Source organism: Anarrhichthys ocellatus, unplaced genomic scaffold (genome assembly GCF_004355925.1).
Source record: "Anarrhichthys ocellatus isolate YVR2014 unplaced genomic scaffold, GSC_Weel_1.0 scaffold24, whole genome shotgun sequence".
In the NCBI taxonomy this organism is placed as follows: Eukaryota; Metazoa; Chordata; class Actinopteri; order Perciformes; family Anarhichadidae; genus Anarrhichthys; species Anarrhichthys ocellatus.
The window spans coordinates 9,970,874-9,991,548 of NW_022280054.1; the positions used below are offsets into that span (position 1 = coordinate 9,970,874).

Consider the following 20,675-nt stretch of genomic DNA (forward strand, 5'->3'; position numbering starts at 1 on the left):
TATGTATATATATATATATATATGTATGTATATATATATGTATGTATATATATATATGTATGTATATATATATGTATGTATATATATATATATGTATGTATATATATATGTATATATGTATATATGTATATGTATATATATATATGTATATATGTATATATGTACTGTATATACTGTATATTTAGAGAGAGAGAGATTTTTGGGCAGAACTAACTACATGTGAATGTTTTCTAAACTACTGGGGGACTGCAGCTCAGTCAGCTAAAGGAGAGGAAAACCTTACTTCAGTCAGCCAAAATTATTTCTCAACAGATATACCCACAGAGGACTTTATTGATAAATGTCCATTTTATAACATGTTGTCTGAGTGGAAGCATACTGTATGAGCCCGTGGCCATCAACGGGGAAGTGTACCAAAGTGAGTCAGACGAGCTGCTAATGCTGTGGCCGGGCAGCTGGAAGGTTGTGCTCCACTTTCCCTTGTTGCTGCTTCGAGGTTTGCTGTTGACCTTTTGCACGCTGGCACAATCCGCTGCATGCTCGCAACATGTCGGGTTTGCCACCATAATGAGGTGAAACATTGGGCTTCGAGGCAGCAGTACGCGCACAGCGAGCAGCCAAACTTGTTGAGATTTTCGCACAGCAATGTTGCTAATTATCCCAAATAAAACAATAGGTCAATCACATCATGTGACATGTTTGTTTTTGTGCATGATTAGACCGATTAGAGTGTTGATGATTCAGTCTTACTTCTCTTCTATGTCTGCTCCTCCTTTGACTTCCATCTGTGGACAATATTAAGGGGACAGACTTTGAGATACTGTAACTCGGTGTGATATCTGACAGCATCTTAACAGTGTGTGAAAACACATATTTAATATTATTACCTAGTTTTTTTTATTCACAAAGATGAGCCAAAAGAAAATACAAACCACAAAAAAGGCAAAAAATAGTGTTTCTGAAACCTAACATTTTGTGTTTCACTCGGCCAGCGATGCCAATAGATCTCAATATATCATGTTCTGTGGTTACAGCTGATATAAGTGACAAGTAGCAAGTTCCTGCTTCCTCCCAGCTGCATGGAAACAGCAACTCTTTGTTTTTCATCTATTTGTAACTGCACGCATATATCTTTGTTTGTACACTTGTCAAAAGAAGCAACAATATGTCACCTTGAAGGTTTGTTTCCCTTTATGAACCACATATCTTGCAATGTATGCTGGTACTGTAGATGTAGGCACCATGGACCATTCACTATGTGACAAATGCAACACCACTTCACCTGTCAGTAGGAATGTGTCAGTGTTATTCTTTAACGCAGAACTGCAGTGTGGTCCAGTATTTTAGTGTTGCACTTTAGTTGGGAGATTGCGTTAGATCAATTTTAAAATATAATGGTCAACATTTTCTTGCTTCTAAGATGCATCGTGATGTGGACGTGAAAGTTCCTGCATCGATACAGTGACCGAACATTAACGGGCATTTTGTTCCAATTCAGCTCGGTGTCTTTCTGAAGTCTTTATTTTTGAAAGCGCTTTCTTAATAAAAAGGGGGTTCAGATTTATCTGACTGCTTGTATTAATTGACGAAAACGTCGCCATGTGCAGTGGTATAGGAAATTGAGGATGCATCGAGAATCATTGTGCATTGAAATCCCTGACAGGTGAAGATTCACACCTCTATGGTTGCCTATTAAAAATGTGTTAGTCTTCAAGCCCGGGCCGAGATAACCCTGATGACATTTATTATTTTATTAAAATAAGTTATTTTCAAAAAGAAACTCGCATAACTCCTCCAGAGCCGTAGAAGATGTTATACAAGGCTGAGTAAAACTTGAAGTTAACCTATGTGTAAGATCAATGGAGGGCCTCTTTAAATCTTCTACACAATCCACCAAGAAAGCCTTGACTTGAACACACACGCATTATGTAAAACATTTCAAACTAGAGTATGTAACCTTCAGTAGACGTCTGGATGACAAGAGAAACAGCAAAATGATGAAATGCAGCCAGTGATAATGAATCCAGGTCATACTGATGAAATCCAAGTCGTGGTATGTTGTTGTAGGATGATGTGCAGCCATTGTCACCCTGGAAATCTTGAAATGACATCTGCCTTATTGAAGAAGACTCCAAAGGGTGGAGGCAAGCCTTACTGATGTCATTCTACTACACTCCGGATCGCAAAGGACCAACTTTCTGAGAAAAAGGGGAATCTCTAGCCTGGTTCATAATAACACCGAAGAGGGGATGTAAATAATCCATCACATGCTGTAGCTCACTCGTAGTAATCTGTAAGGCAAATTATTGTAACCATTTGCTATGCTCTGTAGTCACATCAAAGAGCATGCATTTGAACACAGCATGACACTGAAATATCTGCTACGGGTTCATTACAGAGCAGTCCCTCTAGATTGTGTGTACAGAATGAAATCACATTCAGTTTGGATTGATAATGGGCTTATGTAACAAAAACATAGAAAAGTGTGTTCCTGCTATGACAACAGGGCTGTTCAGAAAAGCAAAAACTCCATGAGATAGTCCAGCTCCGAATCAACAGGCATGCCGTTTTCATGCCAAAGACGGATTCAAACATGTCTTTATTTAACATTTCCAAATGATGGCTGAACTAACGTCATAGGAACAGCGCATGTGGCTTCACTTTTAAGAGGGGGTTTACTTGGGTTTACATCGGAGTCATATGTCTTCATTTCTTTCTGCTGCTCCGAGTTCTTCCTCTTTGATTGGCGGGGCCCACTCTGCCGGAGTCATTATGACTAATGAGACGGAGAGAAAGTCAGGGCACCTCGTAATAAGTATTAATAAAATCACTTTAAAGTGGCTGCCCTTTGACACAGACCTCGGGTCAAAAACAGAGTCACTTATTGCGAACAAATATCAGAAACATATGCAGGTTCCAATCCAGCCTCTAGCTGGCATAATTTATGATGCAGTGTGATCGTTGCCACGTGTGAAGCAGCAGAGACATGGTTTCTAGTTTTATTACATTCGTCTCTGGTGTGTTTCATTAAAATCGCCTCCCGGGGTGTTCCTCGCTGTCAACGTCTTAAGTTGAACTACACAGAGTTGAATAATAGATCATGTTCTTTAGTTAATTGTCCTTACACTGTTCTTGTTTCATCATTTACCCGTCATAGGATATCCGTCATAGAATATATCAATTATTGTGTATTTCTCCTCACTGTTTCATGCATTAGCATTATTTAAAAATCTTCCCTGGCTCCGTGGTACTTACTTTATATTGTGTACACTGCAGCATACTGTATGGCCGGTTCCGTTGTCTTAACCACGACAGTAACCAACCAAGAGCATCCCACCAGCAGGACAATGACCCCTCTGCCTGTGTGTGTGTGTGTGTGTGTGTGTGTGTGTGTGTGTGTGTGTTTCTCTCTTCCTGGCCTCCCCTCCTGCATTTCTGCCATACAAGAAAGATTTCTACTAATTACACGCACGCCACTTTGTCAGATCACTGATGGACTTATGAGAGTTTTCAACAAAAAATATTGCTAAGAGTCACATGGCAGCCGTTCCTGTATAAATCTGTATGCAGAGAAGCTCCTCTTCTCTCCTCTACGGAGCCCTGAAGTCCCTTTATAAGTGGTCTTAATGCATATGCTCTTTCATAAACTGTGCAATCTTCAAGATAACTAAAACCTCCAGAAGCTTTGAGGAAATGGCAACAGACACTGATCATTAAGGGGCCAAGTAGGGAGCAGCTCTGCAAGCATCCCTCCCTGAAAACATTCCTGTGCTCATTAACTAATGCACTAACGCCTCCTAACACTCCCAGATATCAAGTATGTCACTGTAATTCCTTTTTCAGTGGTGCCTACATCTTCCACACTTCCATTTTCTCTAATCTGGCTGAAAAGCCTACATGTCACAGTGGGCTATGGCTGCTGGAGGGGCGGCTGTTAAACTGGGGTTTGCTCTGATCTGGTGCTTAAAATCGGCTGATGCTGGAAATAAGGCTCAACAACACCGCCTTACACTGGTCCAATCAGGCTGCTGGCGCTCAGAACAGGATTACTCCACGCTGTATGTACACCAGAACAATTGCATTATGTTTAGAGATAAGAGCGGGGGGGCGTTCGTGTGATCATGCAACTTAGCCCAACGTTAACATCATATTTAATCATTCTACATTCAAGTCGTATGGTATCCCGACCGTCTCCTGTACTTGTATCCACGTGCAGAGTTAGAGAACTAGAATTAAAGCGTTATGTCCCGGAACTATTTAAGGAACAGGTCCAAAGACAAAACAAAAAATGTGCCGTGCAACGAATGACAATGATTCTCATTAGTATTAATGTATTTTCTGAAACAAATAAAATGCTAAGTGCACTGCCTTAATTGTTACTCTGCAGTTCATTAAGCACATCGTGGAATGAGCATTAGATCATGGCCTATTAAGCCGGTACTTGATTGGCAATTGGCAATTTCTGTTGAATTGGAAAAAGCACACACCTTCAGAACCTGTGTCCTTGCTTTGGTTTAAAGTGGATATGTCATTTCCTACGGAGCTACAGCCTCATGGTGGCCGTGGCAGTCTAGACAAGAGGTGATTATGTCTGGTTAAGCTTTTCACAGCTGAACTTCACACTGTACATGGTTGGCACTCTTGAATCTGTTCTTTTTTCCCCTCTCTCCTTTTCTACTTTTCCACTTTTCCTCACTCAGTTGTCTTACTGAAAGGGACCTCAGGTGGTGCTGTTGTCCTGACAACCAATACGGGGAGATTCACAGCCAGACGGCTGGATAATCTGGTTAGAGAGAGAGAGAGAGAGAGAGAGAGAGAGAGAGAGAGAGAGAGAGATGGGATTTTTGCAGACTCTGAAAAGAAGCCTGCCTCTCTCCATCGCAGTTGCTGGCTGTGCCATCCCTTTACGCAGAGAGCATTACGCATCAGTGGACTATAGAGCGAGGACCCCCGCACGACTTCGTCCCATAAGTGTTCAAAGGAACCCGTAGCACCTATCCCCTCCGCACTGCTTTGGACCTAAGGGCATCCCGCGTTTTCCCGAGAAGTCTGGACAACTACTACTCTTCCTTCCCCTCTTTTTTTCACCCTTGGATCTATAGCTCTCGAAAAGCGCGCGCCTGTACTTTAAGATGCAAGTCGGACGCAAATCGTGTTGGAGGCAATTGCAGGCTTCCCTTTTCAGACTGCTGTGTCTTATCCCCACAGGATTCCCCGTCCGGAGTGTGGATATGCAGCGGGCCACCGATAACATCACCATCCGTCAGGGCGACACAGCGATCATAAGGTAAGAGTCGTCTTCCAACTTTCCTCTCCTCCTCCTCGTCTCCCTCCGGATTGCACAGCAGCATCCTCCCCGCGAGCAGGCAGCTGCGTGCTGCCACACATCGCAGTAACAAAAAGGGTGCATTTTATGAACTGCGTTCATTTTGTTGAGGAAGATTTTTTTTTATTCCCCTGACGATGTTCTTTCCCCTGCGGCAAACTTATATTTTCCGCAAGACTGACAGAGAAGTAAACGGGGGGTGGGACGTGCTCGGATGAGAGTTGACTTACTTAGGTTTAAAACTTTTATCTCACAAACCAGTTCTGACTGAGTTCCCCATATTTTAAATATGACATAATATCCCGCCTTGTAGCAATGAGTTTACATCGCTCGGTGATTTCATATCCTTATATATTCTATTCCTCTATGGAATTATTAAGTAAGCTTTATTTTGGCGGTGGCATGACGTCCTTCTTCTGGGGATGATTTACATGATTGGAGCAAAGAGCTTAAACGTTTCTTAAACGCCTTCGCTGACATGACGCACAGAGCACCGGAGCGCGCGGTCACCCATGCAGGCTCCCCTTTCTCTGTACTTAATTTATAAACAGCTTGATAAAGCGAATGCGTCACGGTGGCTTTTCTGGAGATTCTGAGAGGGGATCGATGGCAGAGACGGGGATTATAGACACAGAGGGGTTGATGCGAGCAGACAGATAACTGTGCAGCCCTTGATTCACCCCGGGATGTTTGGGAAAGATGAGTTACAGCCTGTAGGGCACGAGCAGGTGAAGTGCCATCGGTGTCAGGAATGTAACTCCGTTCCAGCCCCGTTAGATATAAAGCGCCACTCTCCAAATCCAGTTACGTGGAGTCCGTTTTTTGTGTGTGCCCATAATAGCCTCGCATCCCACTTAATCGCCTCCGAGACAATGCAAGCTGTCAACTCTCTGGCATTGTGATGCTGTTGGGCAGATGTCAGCCACCACGTGATCCGAACCATGTGTTTGTGGCAGGCTGTATAAACGCGAGGGGGATTTAGATTTGGTTGGTTTTTGTCAACAAGGCGCTTTGCTTCCTGCCATGCCCGCCCCCCCTCAACACACACACACACACACCCTAGTCTCCAATGGGATGGACTGTAGGTAAATCCAGTGGTGTAATAGGCTGCACACAGAACACTCAGTCACATTGATTTCCCCCCTCTCCCTAACTCCTTCTCTGTCCTCTCCCCACTTCCGTGCCTTATTTACAGTAGCCTACCACCCAGGGCTGCCTAATGAGTGTGAGAATATAGAATGCAATTATGGGATGGACCTTTAACACAGACTGTCGAAAAAAACCCTTCAGACACACAAGCAATACACAAGCAACACACAAGCATGTTTCATCACGTGTCCTAAGCTTGCTTGTATAGCTGCACACACACACACAAACACACATAAACACACACAGGAGGGAGGAATAAATCCCTTTAATGGATTCTGTCTTGCAACCAGGTGCCATCCATTCAGGTACCCGCTGATCAAATGAGTCAATTGACTCAGTTACTGTTGAACTCGCGAGGGGTCACAGCTATTTGTTTCACTTTTCCAAAATCCAATTGGCAGCGTCTTTGCTATATCCAGCCGTTGTGTCACCCAGTCAGCCCGTCGCCTTCAGAGGTGGTGGCAGGCTTTGCACTCAGCCGGAGCCAAATCAGATTCCCCTTTCCAAGAAAACACTTGCATCCTAAGTCGCGTATTTCACCATTATCTCTGATAAACACTCCTTGAATAATTATCTGTGGTTATCACTCAGGAGGCGTCATTGTTAATTAGATGTTTATAATGTCTCCTGTTGGCATTATTGATCAGTTTTATCTATTGTCAGTCGAGCAATGATAAACTGCATCTCAGACCCCTGTGACTCCATTGAAAAACACAACCATTTTTCAAACCCAGTTTCCACCTGACAAATTGGAAACGGGAGGGGGGGGCGCAAGGAAAAACCAAACACAAGGGCCAAAATGGGAGAACTTTGAGCAGGGGTGGGAGGCCGTCGGCTAGTAATTTGTCAAGCTACACAGTGTATCTGATCCCATAAGCTGAGTTTTGTGGAGGCTGAGGGGATATCGGTGACCTGGGGGCGTAATAAGGCCCGTAGTCCTCTTGTGGAGGCTGTGGCTGCAGTCGTGACATTCATGGCACAACCGGAGAGATGCATGAGTAGAGAAACAGCATGTGGCCAAACAACCACAGTGACAGAACACACAGCAACAGGCCCCACTGGTGAAATGAGAAAGTCCATTTATATATTTTGACCAGGGGTCTAGAACTGTTTAATGCATAAGCAAGTCTTTTCTCTTCATACTTTCAGATTTGTAGCACTCGTGTGGCTCACTGTGAAAGTCTATGTCAAATGTATATATTTAAGCATAATGGATTGATTTAGGTCGTGACAATGGAATGTATTGCTTTCTATCTTGCGTGCTACAGGAGCATGATGCATGTATGCATGTGTAAATACTCTATACATCTGGCTGATTTAATAATCATCATTTTTTTAAATATCTGCTAATAATTCGTTTTTGACAGGCTCGCGAACTGTAGCCGACTTTCCTCAGCATGTTGTGACACAACGCTTTGTTCACAGAATCTCATTTGCCCCTCAGAATCCGTCCAAAGTGAACGTACACTAAATATATTGACAGGTATCTCCGGCAACTGTCGGTGAGGGAAGAGCATTTAAATCTAAATTTTCTCGCCTTCTGTCTTTACTAGACTGAAACGCAGTGGTGGCATCCTCTCCTTCAAATCGGCGTTAGATGTAAAGATTTCGCTACACTTAACCTTTGAACACCTTTGCCTGAGATGGCCTTCAAGGGGTTAATCTGAAAGAGATTATTCTTTTTGAAGACGGCCACTATTTTTGACTGGCTTAGATGAACGTTTTCCCTCCAGCGCTTGTAACGCGGATTGGTTTAGAGCTCATCTGACGTACGGTAGGCTTTGGGATTAAACTCTACACCCAAATCAGTGGTGAGGTTTTGTAATATGGTTTCTTTGAATCTTCAGTGGGTCTTGTGTGACTGTCTTGGCTCAGAAGTCACCAGCATGCCGCATCCTAAATTCTCTACCGTTTAATGATCTGGTGGCTGTGTTCAGTTTAGAGATTACAGACTATCAGGTTCTCATATTTGTCCCCAAGCTGTCTTGTCCCTCTAAAGCGGGACTTTTATTTTTTACATTTGTATCTTCTTGAAGAAACATTTGCCCCTGGAAAGCGTTAACATAAGCCCCGGCATATTAAATCTAGGCCCGTGTCCCAGCCGTCGTGTTTCAGACCAATAGGATTTAGGTCACTGAAAAACACCCCACATCTTCAAACCTTCTTCCATGTTTTTTTTACAAGGATGATGTCAACAAGTGAAATCAAACTCTCCTCATCTTCAAGTCACAACATGAATCTGAGCAGGAGAACAAGAAACGTTTCCACGTTTCTTCAAGCCATTTCTGAGTCACAATAGTTTAATTTTTAATTGCTTCTTTTTTTTGTTTGAGTCCCTCACTATGCAGTTGCCTTAAGGGGTAGGGTTACAATGTCAGGTGAAGCCCTGATAATTGACAATTGCTTATTAAAGCATTAATGACACAGTCTCTGTGATTACGCTCCTCTGGGTCAATTATCTGCACTTTGACAATGCACTCTGCCGGCGCTTGTTACTTTCAGAGGGAGATGATTCTGCACTTGTGCATTGCCCCAGAGGATCGTCATCACAAAGTACCACAGAACTCTGCCTTTAATTTGAGTCAGCCAGATGTTACGTTTGTGAAATCTGCTCGAGGCTCAGACACCACATAAGACATGATGTAAGTCTAATTCAAGTTCCGACATGATTCACAATGCCTCAGAATCCAGTTATTTCCATTTGCATTATTAAAATCTCAACTATTGAACTCTGATGGCTGATGCATCTCTGAGTGATGCAGTGTGCCTCGGCCATATTCCAAAGAACTGCACTTATTCAACATGGAAACAAAGACAGTTCTCATATATACCCAGTACACCTGGTATTACAGCACATGTATTGAAAGCATACTCTATCTGGAGGTTGTACTAAAAAGAAAAAGAAGAATTGTGTTAATGTAATACAGAATCTCTGAACTATTTAAAAAAATACAGTCATCCAAAGTCTCTCTTTTTTATATAGAAATAAATTTAGTACATCCTGTGATGACTATTATTCCAAAACTATGATAGTACATGGCCTTTTAAATGCAATAGTATTGTTATTTGAGAGCCCTATCCAGCCCAAAAAGGTTCCTGCTATCAGGGTCGAAATTTGGATCGGCTGTTATCTATTACATTTGTTGTTATCGGTGCAAAACAATACTCACCAAGTATCTCCAGGAAGTAATTGCCTTTCCGAAGTCAGTAAGGGCTGGGAAATATATCAATATTATATCCATGATATAGATCGTCTTCAATTTTGGATATCCTTATATAGCATAAGTGTTGTCTCTTGGTTTTAAAGACTACATTACAGTGAAGTGATGTAACTTTACTGTTTTTGCTTACTTGCCACCACTCGAGAAAGACAGGCTACCTAGATAACTAGCCAACCATCCGTCTACTCTCTTCCCGACTTCCTGCGACAACACTTTATGCCCCAACTGAGTAAGGAACAATGCAGATTCCCTTATCTTAGCCATACCTTAGTGACCTACCAAGCCATACACATTCAGCATCAAGAGTCTGTCTGGCAACAGAACTGGCATACTGTATCTTGTTGTTAAAACAACCCAAAATATGCAATGCCATATATTTAGCTTAATACAGAGGAAAAAAGACGAGGTATGAGAAAAGTTATATTTTTTTTTTTTTTACAAAAACAGTTTGTGTGTACAGTACACACAGTACAACAGTAAAAGTGACCGCTGGAGCTACCTGCTGGTACAGTAACACACTATTGTGATCCTCAACACATTACTTGTGTTAATAAAGCACAGTAGATATCACTGTTCTGGAAATTCAGACCGTTGGGTCTATGTGACTACATGCACACGCACGTGTGTGTAGTGTTACCACCATGCCACAAAACTGACCTGTAATCAACATTTCTTGCTGTCACATTCAGTTATGATGGAGTCGCAGAGCATATTCATTTTCACAGACAGGACAAAGATTTGGTAAGGTGATACTGTGGGCAATGTAGTCCAGGCTGTATTCCAAGTGGAGGGAGAAAAAAACAGATACATTTCTGGATTTCCGGGCAGAGGGCAAGAGTGCAACATAATTTGGGATGTCCGGACCCCAAGGGGGCCTCTATATTTCTCTCTACAGCTCATCACATCGGAGTGCTACCTTTTTCTTTTTTTTTTACCGTTTCGAGCCTCCCTCGGCATTTGTCAGTCCCTCTATCTCTCCATCGCTCTCTATCCTCTTTTTTATTTTGCTAGCATTGAATTGTCCAGCTGCGCTGTCTTAACCTGACTCACAGAGTGAACATGAAGTCAGATGAGGGGGAAAGGGTTGGGGAGGGGGGGGGGGGAGCGGGAAAGGAGCTTATTTACGAGGATGATAAAAGGGAAAAATTGTAAAAGGGAAGAATGATGGCTGAAGAGCTCTCACCAAGAGAGAGAGAGAGAGAAAACAGAGAGAATAGTATGATGGGCGGAATTAGAGTGGGAGGGAGGGGGAGGGCAGGGACACAGTATTTGTACAATCAGCACAATAATCCCTTCTGTTCCAGCCGGGGCCGGCGTAGGATTTTCAAATCAATTTCATTTTCACTCATGATGCTACAGTGGGAGAGCTGAGTGGCTGCCAGTTGGGTCATTATCATCTTGTCCCCAGGTTGGCATGGGGCAGAGCAGAGGTGAGGGGGGGAAAGCTTCAAGGGACATAGTTTTGTTTGATATTTTGCCAATTCTGCAAAGTTTTGTGGGGGCTTTTTGGAACGGCTCTGAGTAATCACAAGTTCCAGAGGCTTTCATCTTGGTCAGTAGGATCTGAATAATGGACCCACAGAGTCAGTGTGAAGTCTTTTGACATGGCAGATGAACAGAGTTCTGACGCTCTCATCTGAAGCACAGTCCAATAGAGTTCAGTGGGCTTTCTGGGCCTCTTTCAAAGGCTCCCTGCCAGATGTGCTTTCAGCATGTAGTTTGATGTTTGCGGATTTGTCCTCAAAGAACACACCAGGACACTTGGAGCTCTTCATTATGTGTTTTCAATGCGTCGTTGTGAATAACTCAACCAAGGAGTCCAGACCTTAAAATGTTTTTTTTTTTCAATTCAACGCAGTGCTTCTCCCTAAAAGCAATTCCACTCCATTTCATCCTTTACCGAGGCTTTTGTTCGGCAGGCCAGACTGTCCCTAAATGCATATTTAAACAACTCAGCACTTTCTCCCATACCTATAGGCGATGGCAGTAAAAGTGGAGTGGAAGAATATTCTTATTGCTCCCAGACCTCGAAATGTCAAGAGTGTTACAGAGCTGCAGTAACAACACATTCTCACTTCCAACTAGTCAAATACCTACGCCCGGTCAGTGGCCCTAAGCTTGATACTATGACGCTCTAAATACCCCTTTACGTTAGTTTTGAACATGGCGGTGACAGCGTGTCAGTTTCAACTCGTTACATGCGAAGCGTCTTTTCAAAGTAAGCTTTAGGCAACAAAACCTCTTAGTTAGGTTTAGTAAAAGAGCTTCATCGACGTTAACTTGACTGACAAACGACTCAGATGACAAATGTCAATGTTAACTTTTAGTTCTGCATGGGACACAAACAGCGGTTTCAAGTAATTGATATCCAAACCATAATGTGCTGTGTGGTATACAGCAACACCTTGTATACATCTTTCCCACTGTATGATGACATCGTGTGTTCAGCCAGGATTTGTCATTGGAATGGAGCTGCCATCTTTCCGAGTTTTAGCATCATTACTTGTGTGCCATCGTGATTAATTACAAAATCAGTACAGCTGCTTTAAAAGCATGAGCGCCTTACTTAGACTTCCGTTAACCAACCAGTTTGCAGAAATTTAGCTGTTATCTAAAACTGAGGAGTACAAAGCAGGAATTTTAATTATATTTAAAAAAAATGTCACAAGCACACACCTTTGCCATCCCAGAGATGAAATGGGACAAATTATTAGAGTGAAGGAACCCGGGTTGAGCTCAGTTTAGCTAGAACTCTGTCAGTCAGTCGGGATGAATTCAAATTAAAGCTGAATGTGGGCTTTAGCTGGGATGACTCCCGTCGCTGCAGCTGTAAATCCACATGGCTTTAAAGCAGATTACAGGCCTGCAGTACGTATAGCCCTGGACGAGCACACTCATTGTTTACCTCCCATCTCTTCCAAGATCAGCAGAAATCTGCTTGCTGACCGACTGACACATACTGCACAAGATGGCGTCACACTGTGATGATAGATGTGTGGTTTCAGAGAAGAGGCGATGTCATCACTGGATGAAGCTGCTCACTTTGGCAAACCTGCAGCAAAATCATATACCGTGACTGTTTATATACATGTCTCAATTACTGTGCTTGAGAGGTTAAGACATCGAATACGCGATGGTCAGCAGTTTTTGGCTGCCTTGCATACAAAGCAGTTACTTACAAGTGCCACGTCAGCTAAGGCCGTCTGTATTTTTATTTTGTATTCTCATGATATATTGGTTATTTCTAAATGAATCGAGCTTTCTACTAACCATTGATACTTGTGCGTGTATGACATTTATATTCAAGTCAATTCAATTCATGATTATTTCTCAATTTCTTTCGGTGAAAATGTAGTCTGTGACTTAAAACGTATGAATATCTTTGTCTGATAAAGTGTGTCAGTTTTACAGGAATACAAAATCCATGCATATACAGTATGTACTGGCACGCATTAGAGATGTATAGAGAAATGTATTTTCATCAATATGCAAAAGAAACCACCTAATAAACAACAAAGCTACAGTACTATAGTTTCGCCAAACCATGCAGGCGTAGTATCTGCTGGCTGTTGCATTGATAATCATACACCTTCATATATTAATTGCTCTGCATGGTCAGCTCTCAAATACAGACGCTAGTGTTTCTTGTTTGTTCTACTCAAGTGGTTGATTTGCACAACACGGTCATGATAGAAGCATTATATGCACAGAGTCCCGGCACCGAAACAAATTGCAGCACCACAGACGAGCTCAGTTGCTTATTGGCATTCATGTTAGTAGCATATTAGCTCTTTATTAGCCGCTGCGAAGCACTAATTAATGCCTTATTCTGCATGACTTTATTCTACAACTTCTAGGCCATTCCCTAATTTAAAGTTGCCTCCTCTTCACGTTCAGTTAAATCTATCATGGCCCACAAATACAGTGCAGTTAACAGTTTCAATCCTTGAAAAGTAATGGAGGCCTATTGAGATGCACAGGTTCTACATTCAGTGGTAGAAGAAAAACGTCAGAGATTTTCACAGACATCCATTAAAAGGTTTTTTTTCAAGGGAATAGAACATGTGCACCTCAATAGACCTCGTTATTTTGTCAAGGTGTAACTCTTGCAGTAGTCGTGTGCTATAATGGAATTTCAAAGTGTAAAGAGGACGCAACTTTAGAATAGGAAACCTGTGCAGGTTAATACATGTCAAAGTACTGGTGAATCAGTTATTAGCAACACAACACTTCAGAATGGGGAACGAAAAGAATCAAGTTATTTGGAGTCTATTAAAACTTGTAGTCTTGTGTTTAATGCATAACAATAGACAATACTGCAATTGAGGGCGAATGACTATTCTAGTGGTACTACCACCTTAGAAGTCCCATACTGGGCAAAGCATATTAGGATCATAATTATTGTACAACAACTTCCTTACCTACCATCAAAATGCATTAATTTGGAGGTTATTGAGGAAAAAGGTATAAAAGTATTAAATAAAAAATACAAAAACACAGCTCGTAGCTAACGGTGCTAATTGCAATGCAGTGCATTGCTGACAGAGCTAACAGTGTTATCAGTATAGCAGTATCAGCTATAACCACGTTATGAGAGCAGTGGTATTTAAATGTTATGGTTCCATAATGTGGTGAGGGCTGCATTTGCTAAGTGGATTACCAAATGTGTTTTAAATGTATTTTTTAAACGTCTTTATCTACAGAATTCACTACACATTTAGTATAAAAGCAAACTTGTTTGATTAAGTTCATAGTATACTTTTAAAAGTTTTTAAAAAGAGAGCTGAAATATTCTGATATTAGAAGATAAAATGAGTTTTTGTTAGGCTCATTAAAATGAATCCCATCAATGCAAACTACGCTGGAGGCAAACAACAAGCGAGGGAAAACAGCCAGGTTCTGGGGATGGCGGCATGTTCTACTATCGAAAAACAAACAAACAAATATCTGTGGTTGTTACAAACTGTTTATTTATGTGTGGTTTGCGACATCGTTTAATGCATGCATCGTATGCAGGAAACATTTGTCCACTGCTTATGGTTGATAGAACACTCTCTGACGTTTTAGGCGTTTTTATATTCAAACATGGACATCATGAGATGGATCTTAATTGAGAAGCATTCCTCATCCAGCACCGTTGAGTTAAGTGGGTTTTCAGCTGCATACTGATATTTTGCATTGGTACGTACCCGTGAAATGTGCACCTCTCGGGAAACTCTTTGATTTTGTTTCAAAGTGGCTTTCGTGGCAACATGTTTTATTCTGCATTACCCTACTGTGAGTTTTACTTTCCATTTCAAGAGAAAGCAGTATGAAAAGGCCAAAGTGTCAAAGGTGTAGGAGATTAATTAGAGTTTCTCTCTTGAGCATTTGGCATTTGAGGAAATGGGGATGACTCTGTGGCCTACTTGCTCTGCGTTCCCCTCTGATTTGTGTAGCGTAAATGTCTCAGATGTAAAAAAAAAAAAAAGTTCAACAGAAATACTTTTAATTTATTATTTAAACAGCGTTGTGTCATTAGGTTTAACTTTTCAGAATTAGCATTAACAGGCAGAAATAAATCAGCATTGCTTGTCTCATTTGCGATTAATTATTCCCATTCAATCCAATTTAATCCTCGACCCAATGGAACAATGTTGTTTTCAATTACTGAAATATCACTTGTGTCTCTGCATGGTGTACAATTACATCCAATTACTTTAGGTCCCCAGCGAGTAATTCAGCTATTGATTAGTGCTAGCCCCGCAATCATAAACTTCCCTCCACCTTTTTGTTTTTTGTCAATTTCCCATTGACCCTCAACAAAGCCTCCTGGTCAGCTGCCACCTCTGAGCTTGTAGAATGCTCGGTCTGACTCAGGAGTACATCGCGGGACTGACTACACTAATTCATTATTATCTGATGTTCAGCACTTAGACCACATTAGCTAAAGCGCTGCGATGCACTCGCATTTAAAAGGCTGTTTGTGTATAAAGGCTGTCTCATCACCTGAGGACAATGGGTGGTATTTGCCAGCGTCTGTCTGCCAGCACATCAGGGAAAGAGTGGAAAGCTAAGAAAACCTTCAGCATGAAGTGGTGGCTGGTAACATACTGTATGTGTTCTCATGCCTTTTGCAGAATAAATGGAGGGAAGTATGCTTTTTGCAAACGTGTGCTAAAATGGAACCTAGTATAAAATGACTGATTTGTTGTATTACAACTCAGCAGTTTTTACTTTAGTCAGCTCGTGTACATGTGAAAACACGCTAGAATGTACTTGGGTCATTTAACACCATGTTAGGATGCCCCTGACAGTAAGGGGGAAATCTGTGGCTTGGACTGGATCTACTATTCAGTCAGTATGAAGGGTTGAAATATTCAATCTTCACATCTTTCATAAATTCACACCCAATAAACTGACATCACAGACATCTTTGTGTATTAAAAGATTAAAGGCCCTGGCATATGTGACATTTTGAGAGTTGGCTGGATAATCTCAGTTATGCTGATAAAACCCCAGCTTCCTCCAAAAGGTGCAGTAAACTCGTTTATGACTGAGATTCATTGCTCAGTCATTTTGTATTGTTAAAGACCATGTGTTTCCCATCCTTTTAAATGTTCCATATTTCTTTATTGTTTATGAGTATCATTAGTGACTCAATATTACTTGGCCCAAAGGACACTCAGAGCTTTCAAACCCTCGTTCTGACCTGTGTTGTCTGTTTTACGGGCAAAATAAGCACCCATATGCCTGAAAAGTTCATTAAAGTTGCATTAAGTTTTCAATTTTCTTAATTGCTATAGCCCCTAAAATGCAGGAGTTTGCAGAAATTTGCATTTTATTGCATTGTCTCACACTGCCGGAGGAAGCAACGCAATGTGGTATGCCTGAAGTAAACATTGTATCCAAAGACGAGGAACAGGTGGCCAAGTACAAATACACAGTCCCTTGGAGAGATGGCAGTAACGGCATTCTTTGTGTCTTCAAACAGAAAGAAAACAAAGGCAGGAACCTGCTCAGCATATTTAACCGCCACTTGGTTCAGAGTCTTTGCTCAAAAACAATTTCTGTTTCATTTCTTGAGGGCATTTTCATTTAATTTTTGTATCGCTGCCAAAAAGAAATCATGAACAGAAAACAGTGGCGTTGTGTGTAATATGATATGTTTGGCATGTTGTAGGCTTTAGTGTATAGGCTTGCATTTGATTGTATCATTGTAGTTTCTCTACACACCTGCAGTACACGTTTAGATGCGTGTCCAATTTCTCATGTTTGTGTGTGTGTGTTTCCCACTAACACATGTGAGAAGGGTACAGTAACAGGGTTAAACGGATTAGAAACCTCCGTGGTTATCCAATCAACCGTGGCAGAATACACTAAAAAAGGGTTGGCAGACAGACTCTCCATTGACCACACTACAGACCGCAATCATCTTTTCTACCATATTGTATCATCAAAGAGGAGGCCTAGTGTGACCATTCTGCTCCATTACCATTTTTTTGACTTAATCAATATTGACGTACCACAATTATACGATATTTCCTCAAATCTACAGACCTGAGGAACTGGCCTCCTCTGACGCGTGTGTGTGTGTGTGTGTGTGTGTGTGTGTGTGTGTGTAGGTGAGTTGGTGAGAGATGCGTCTGCTATGCCTCAGTGAACTCAGTCTGACTCACTTTTAGAGCATTGATTTTCTTTTTTATCCTGCATCTTCACAAGGCATTTTCAATTGGGATTTTATTTAATTTTTTTCAGTGTGAGGCTGATTTCGCAACCCTCGTCTAGTTTAGCACACTAGCTCTCTGATATGCTTTAAAACACACCCGTGCATACCCCTTTTGAAGACTCCCTTGATCCCTAACATACATTTCTTTGAAGAAACACCAGAGGCTACGGACAAGATGGTTTCACTTGATTTGACTTCAAAACTTATTCCACGAACCAAACCAAACCTCATGCGTAGATGTGTAGCGGGGGAATCATTTCCTCTCCTGTGATGGTCTTCTCAAACATTTGGTGGAGCCCATTTTGAGCTGTGACATCTTGTTGAAAAATGTAGTTTTCTTACCAGAACCTGATTAAATCATCTTGACCGCAGCACTTTTTTTAGGCCAAAAGTAAAAAAAAAATTACCATTTATTTCGGTGGCTTCCTTCTGGGAAGTTAGTAACCGAAAAATGACTCCTAGTGTTTTTATTCTGGGGAGATCTTCAGTACAAAAACATGTTTTATAAAGTTATGTTGTAAGATAACTGACTGAACACAATAATGTGAATGAATACCCGCTGTAAGTGTGATTATAATAATACATCAAAAAAGCTCTACTGATCGGTAGAAATGTTAATAAATGGTGGGTAACTCAATATTACCAATAATTGCAGTTATCAGTATTCTTTTAGACATTTTCACATGGAGATACACTGTAAACCCAGGTTGATACTGAAGATATTGGTAATAATGATTCAACAAAGCCAAATGTAGCCAATAACAGTGGTGGATATTGTTCATTTACTCTAATTAGTGGGCGTCCTGCCTGAACGGTGCATACAAAACCTCAACAAGTCATCTCAACCATTTGGCAGAGGCATAAAAATATGTAGTCTGATAACAAAATAGATTGATTCATCTATATATATGTATAGATGAATCAATCTATTTTGTATCTTTCATATTTATATATATATATATGAATTTATATATTTTTTAATTTTTATATATATATATATATATATATATATATATATTATTTTTTACATTTTTTTCTCCTAACGGAACTCAGAAATCCAAATGGTGGGGCTTTTATGTCTTACCTTTCAATCTCAACTCTACCGTTTATGTGAAAGATAAAACCTTATTGCTGAAATAGTTCACAATAAAATACAAATTTTTCTTTAACAACATATTTCTTCTATTTTCAAAGCTTTTTTTATAGCACTAAAAAGTATTTTGATTCTGCAGAAACCAAAGAATCTCTCTCTGTCACACTATGATACTAAGTAGTGGGGCTTTTCCAAGTCTTAGACGTAAATCCTCTATATTTTTATTCTGATTGAGACTGAAGCCTTCACTCACGAAAGACTTCTGTCAAAGCGACACCACAGGAAGGGTCTGCTGTTCACTGACTGTTGTTAGGTTCAAGAACCTCTCGAAACTGTGGGAGAAACCGCACGTCGTGGAGCCGAGCCAAAAAGTCAGCCGGCTCAAATTATAATCAAAAGTATTTAATACTACAGAAGCTAAAACAATTGCAAAGTGAAGTACACTATTTACAGTATCTATAGATATATATTACGGTATCGATATAGAAATATGATCCCGCGGAAAAGCAGTCGTACACACCACAGCCAGGAAGCTTGTTACCTTGCTGGATGAAATGAGATGAACAGAATGAATGCCCTCTCTGAATTTCCTTATATAGTTCGTAAATGTTCACAAAATGTCCGTCTTTGTTTCTGTTGGTTAAATCCAGTTGGCTCCTCCTTCTCGTATCAGCCAGCGGAGGACCCTCGGCGCGGGTGTGATGTTCCTTCTGCGTGTCCCTGTAAATGCCTGTCTGGAAATCCCTGTCTGACCCTTGGCTATTCTTCACAGTTTAATACATTCAATGACTGTCTCTTATGGCTTAACACCTCTATGATAAAGATACTGTAAACATACTATACATTCAATAAGGATTTGCAACTTTTGGCAAAAACTTTACAAGCTTACCAAAGCATATTTGGTATAACCCAAGTACTTGCTAACATTTTACTACCCACCTCTAAGGTGCTATAAATTCTACTAAGAAACACTTCTAACTATAAATCCTAAAACACACTTCTAATTATAAATCCTAAAACACACTTCCAAACCTAAATTTCCTACACTGTACACAGTGACAGCAGTGGGTTCCTAACGGCGCCTGTCATAGACGTGCAAAATATAATAGTACTGCATGCAAATCTCGTTCATTTTGCCCATTTAAGATTTAGGTGAGGGCATTCAGAGCTTTGACTTCTCCATAATTATTGTAGAGGTTATCATTGGGGGCATGAAGACATTGTGCAAAGAGTTCAGCAGTACAGAACGGCTGCTGTCAGGGAAGCAAAGGAAGGGCTCTTCCTCCATGCAAATTGTGCTTTTGGGCACAAAGGTGCCAGTCTTAGTGGATTAGCCTTAAAGTGGAAGCATACATTTTCTGCTCACTATTGGTGATAAACAGGACCATTTTTGAGCCAATAAGACTCAAAATCCGCAATCTTATAGCTCGTGTAGCCGAGTGACAGAATTTATGAAAATATGCTGACTATATGCAGAGCTCCCTCGCAGCGCCTTCTTGGTGGATTTGCTCCTGCGTTCCTTTTGTGAAATGATATTAGTTGTCCAGCAACTACTGTATACGTGTCATGTTTGTACAAGAACGTCCTTAGCTTTGCCGTCTGATAGTCAGCGTTTTCCGACTGGCCCTGCGGTACCCCGCTGTGCTCTCAGCTTGATGTCCCACTTCTACTCTCACTCTGTTCGTAATTTGTCTGGTCCCTGCTGCTGTTTCTCTTCTCTCAATTAATTTTGATGTCTCAGTTGTTCAGAAACTGAGCTGTCTTTAAAACCTTAAATCTGGTATGGACTCGCAAAAGGCACCGTGAAAAACCTGGTCTCCTCAGAAAATGGCTTTTGGATACTCAGCGCGTTTGGTCAGTAGTTTCACTAATTCTGCTTCTCTTCACAGTCCTTTTGCTTCTCATTTCCTCTAATTGCTTTCCGTATTGCTTAGCGTTCTCTTCCAGCCCCAGTTTGAACTTCTCTCGGCAACGTGTATGTCTTTTGGCCACAAACTGAGCTGCCTCTCTCTAGGAGTGTACAGAGGGCCAAGCTATGGACACATGCACCAGCTGCGTCTTTCTGTCTGAGCGAGCAAAGTTCTTTACCCAGAGTAGCCTCTATTTGCTCTTTGTCCTTCGACTTACAGTAGCACTTATAGCCCAATGCACGATATCTGTATCATTTCATAGACATTC

At 41.2% G+C, this 20,675-nt stretch overlaps 1 protein-coding gene across 2 annotated transcripts in view; it reads left to right on the forward strand.

Annotated features, from left to right (window-relative positions):
- Positions 1 to 20,675, forward strand: part of lsamp (limbic system associated membrane protein) — a 503,490-nt gene that overhangs the window by 312,253 nt on the left and 170,562 nt on the right. Inside the window, exon 2 of one of the 2 annotated variants that reach the window (XM_031860665.1) lies at positions 5,209 to 5,287. In XM_031860665.1, coding sequence (XP_031716525.1) covers positions 5,209 to 5,287 — 79 coding nt within the window. Of the gene's footprint in view, positions 1 to 4,822; positions 5,288 to 20,675 lie in introns of those variants that run through there. The other variant, XM_031860664.1, reaches the window with a different exon arrangement.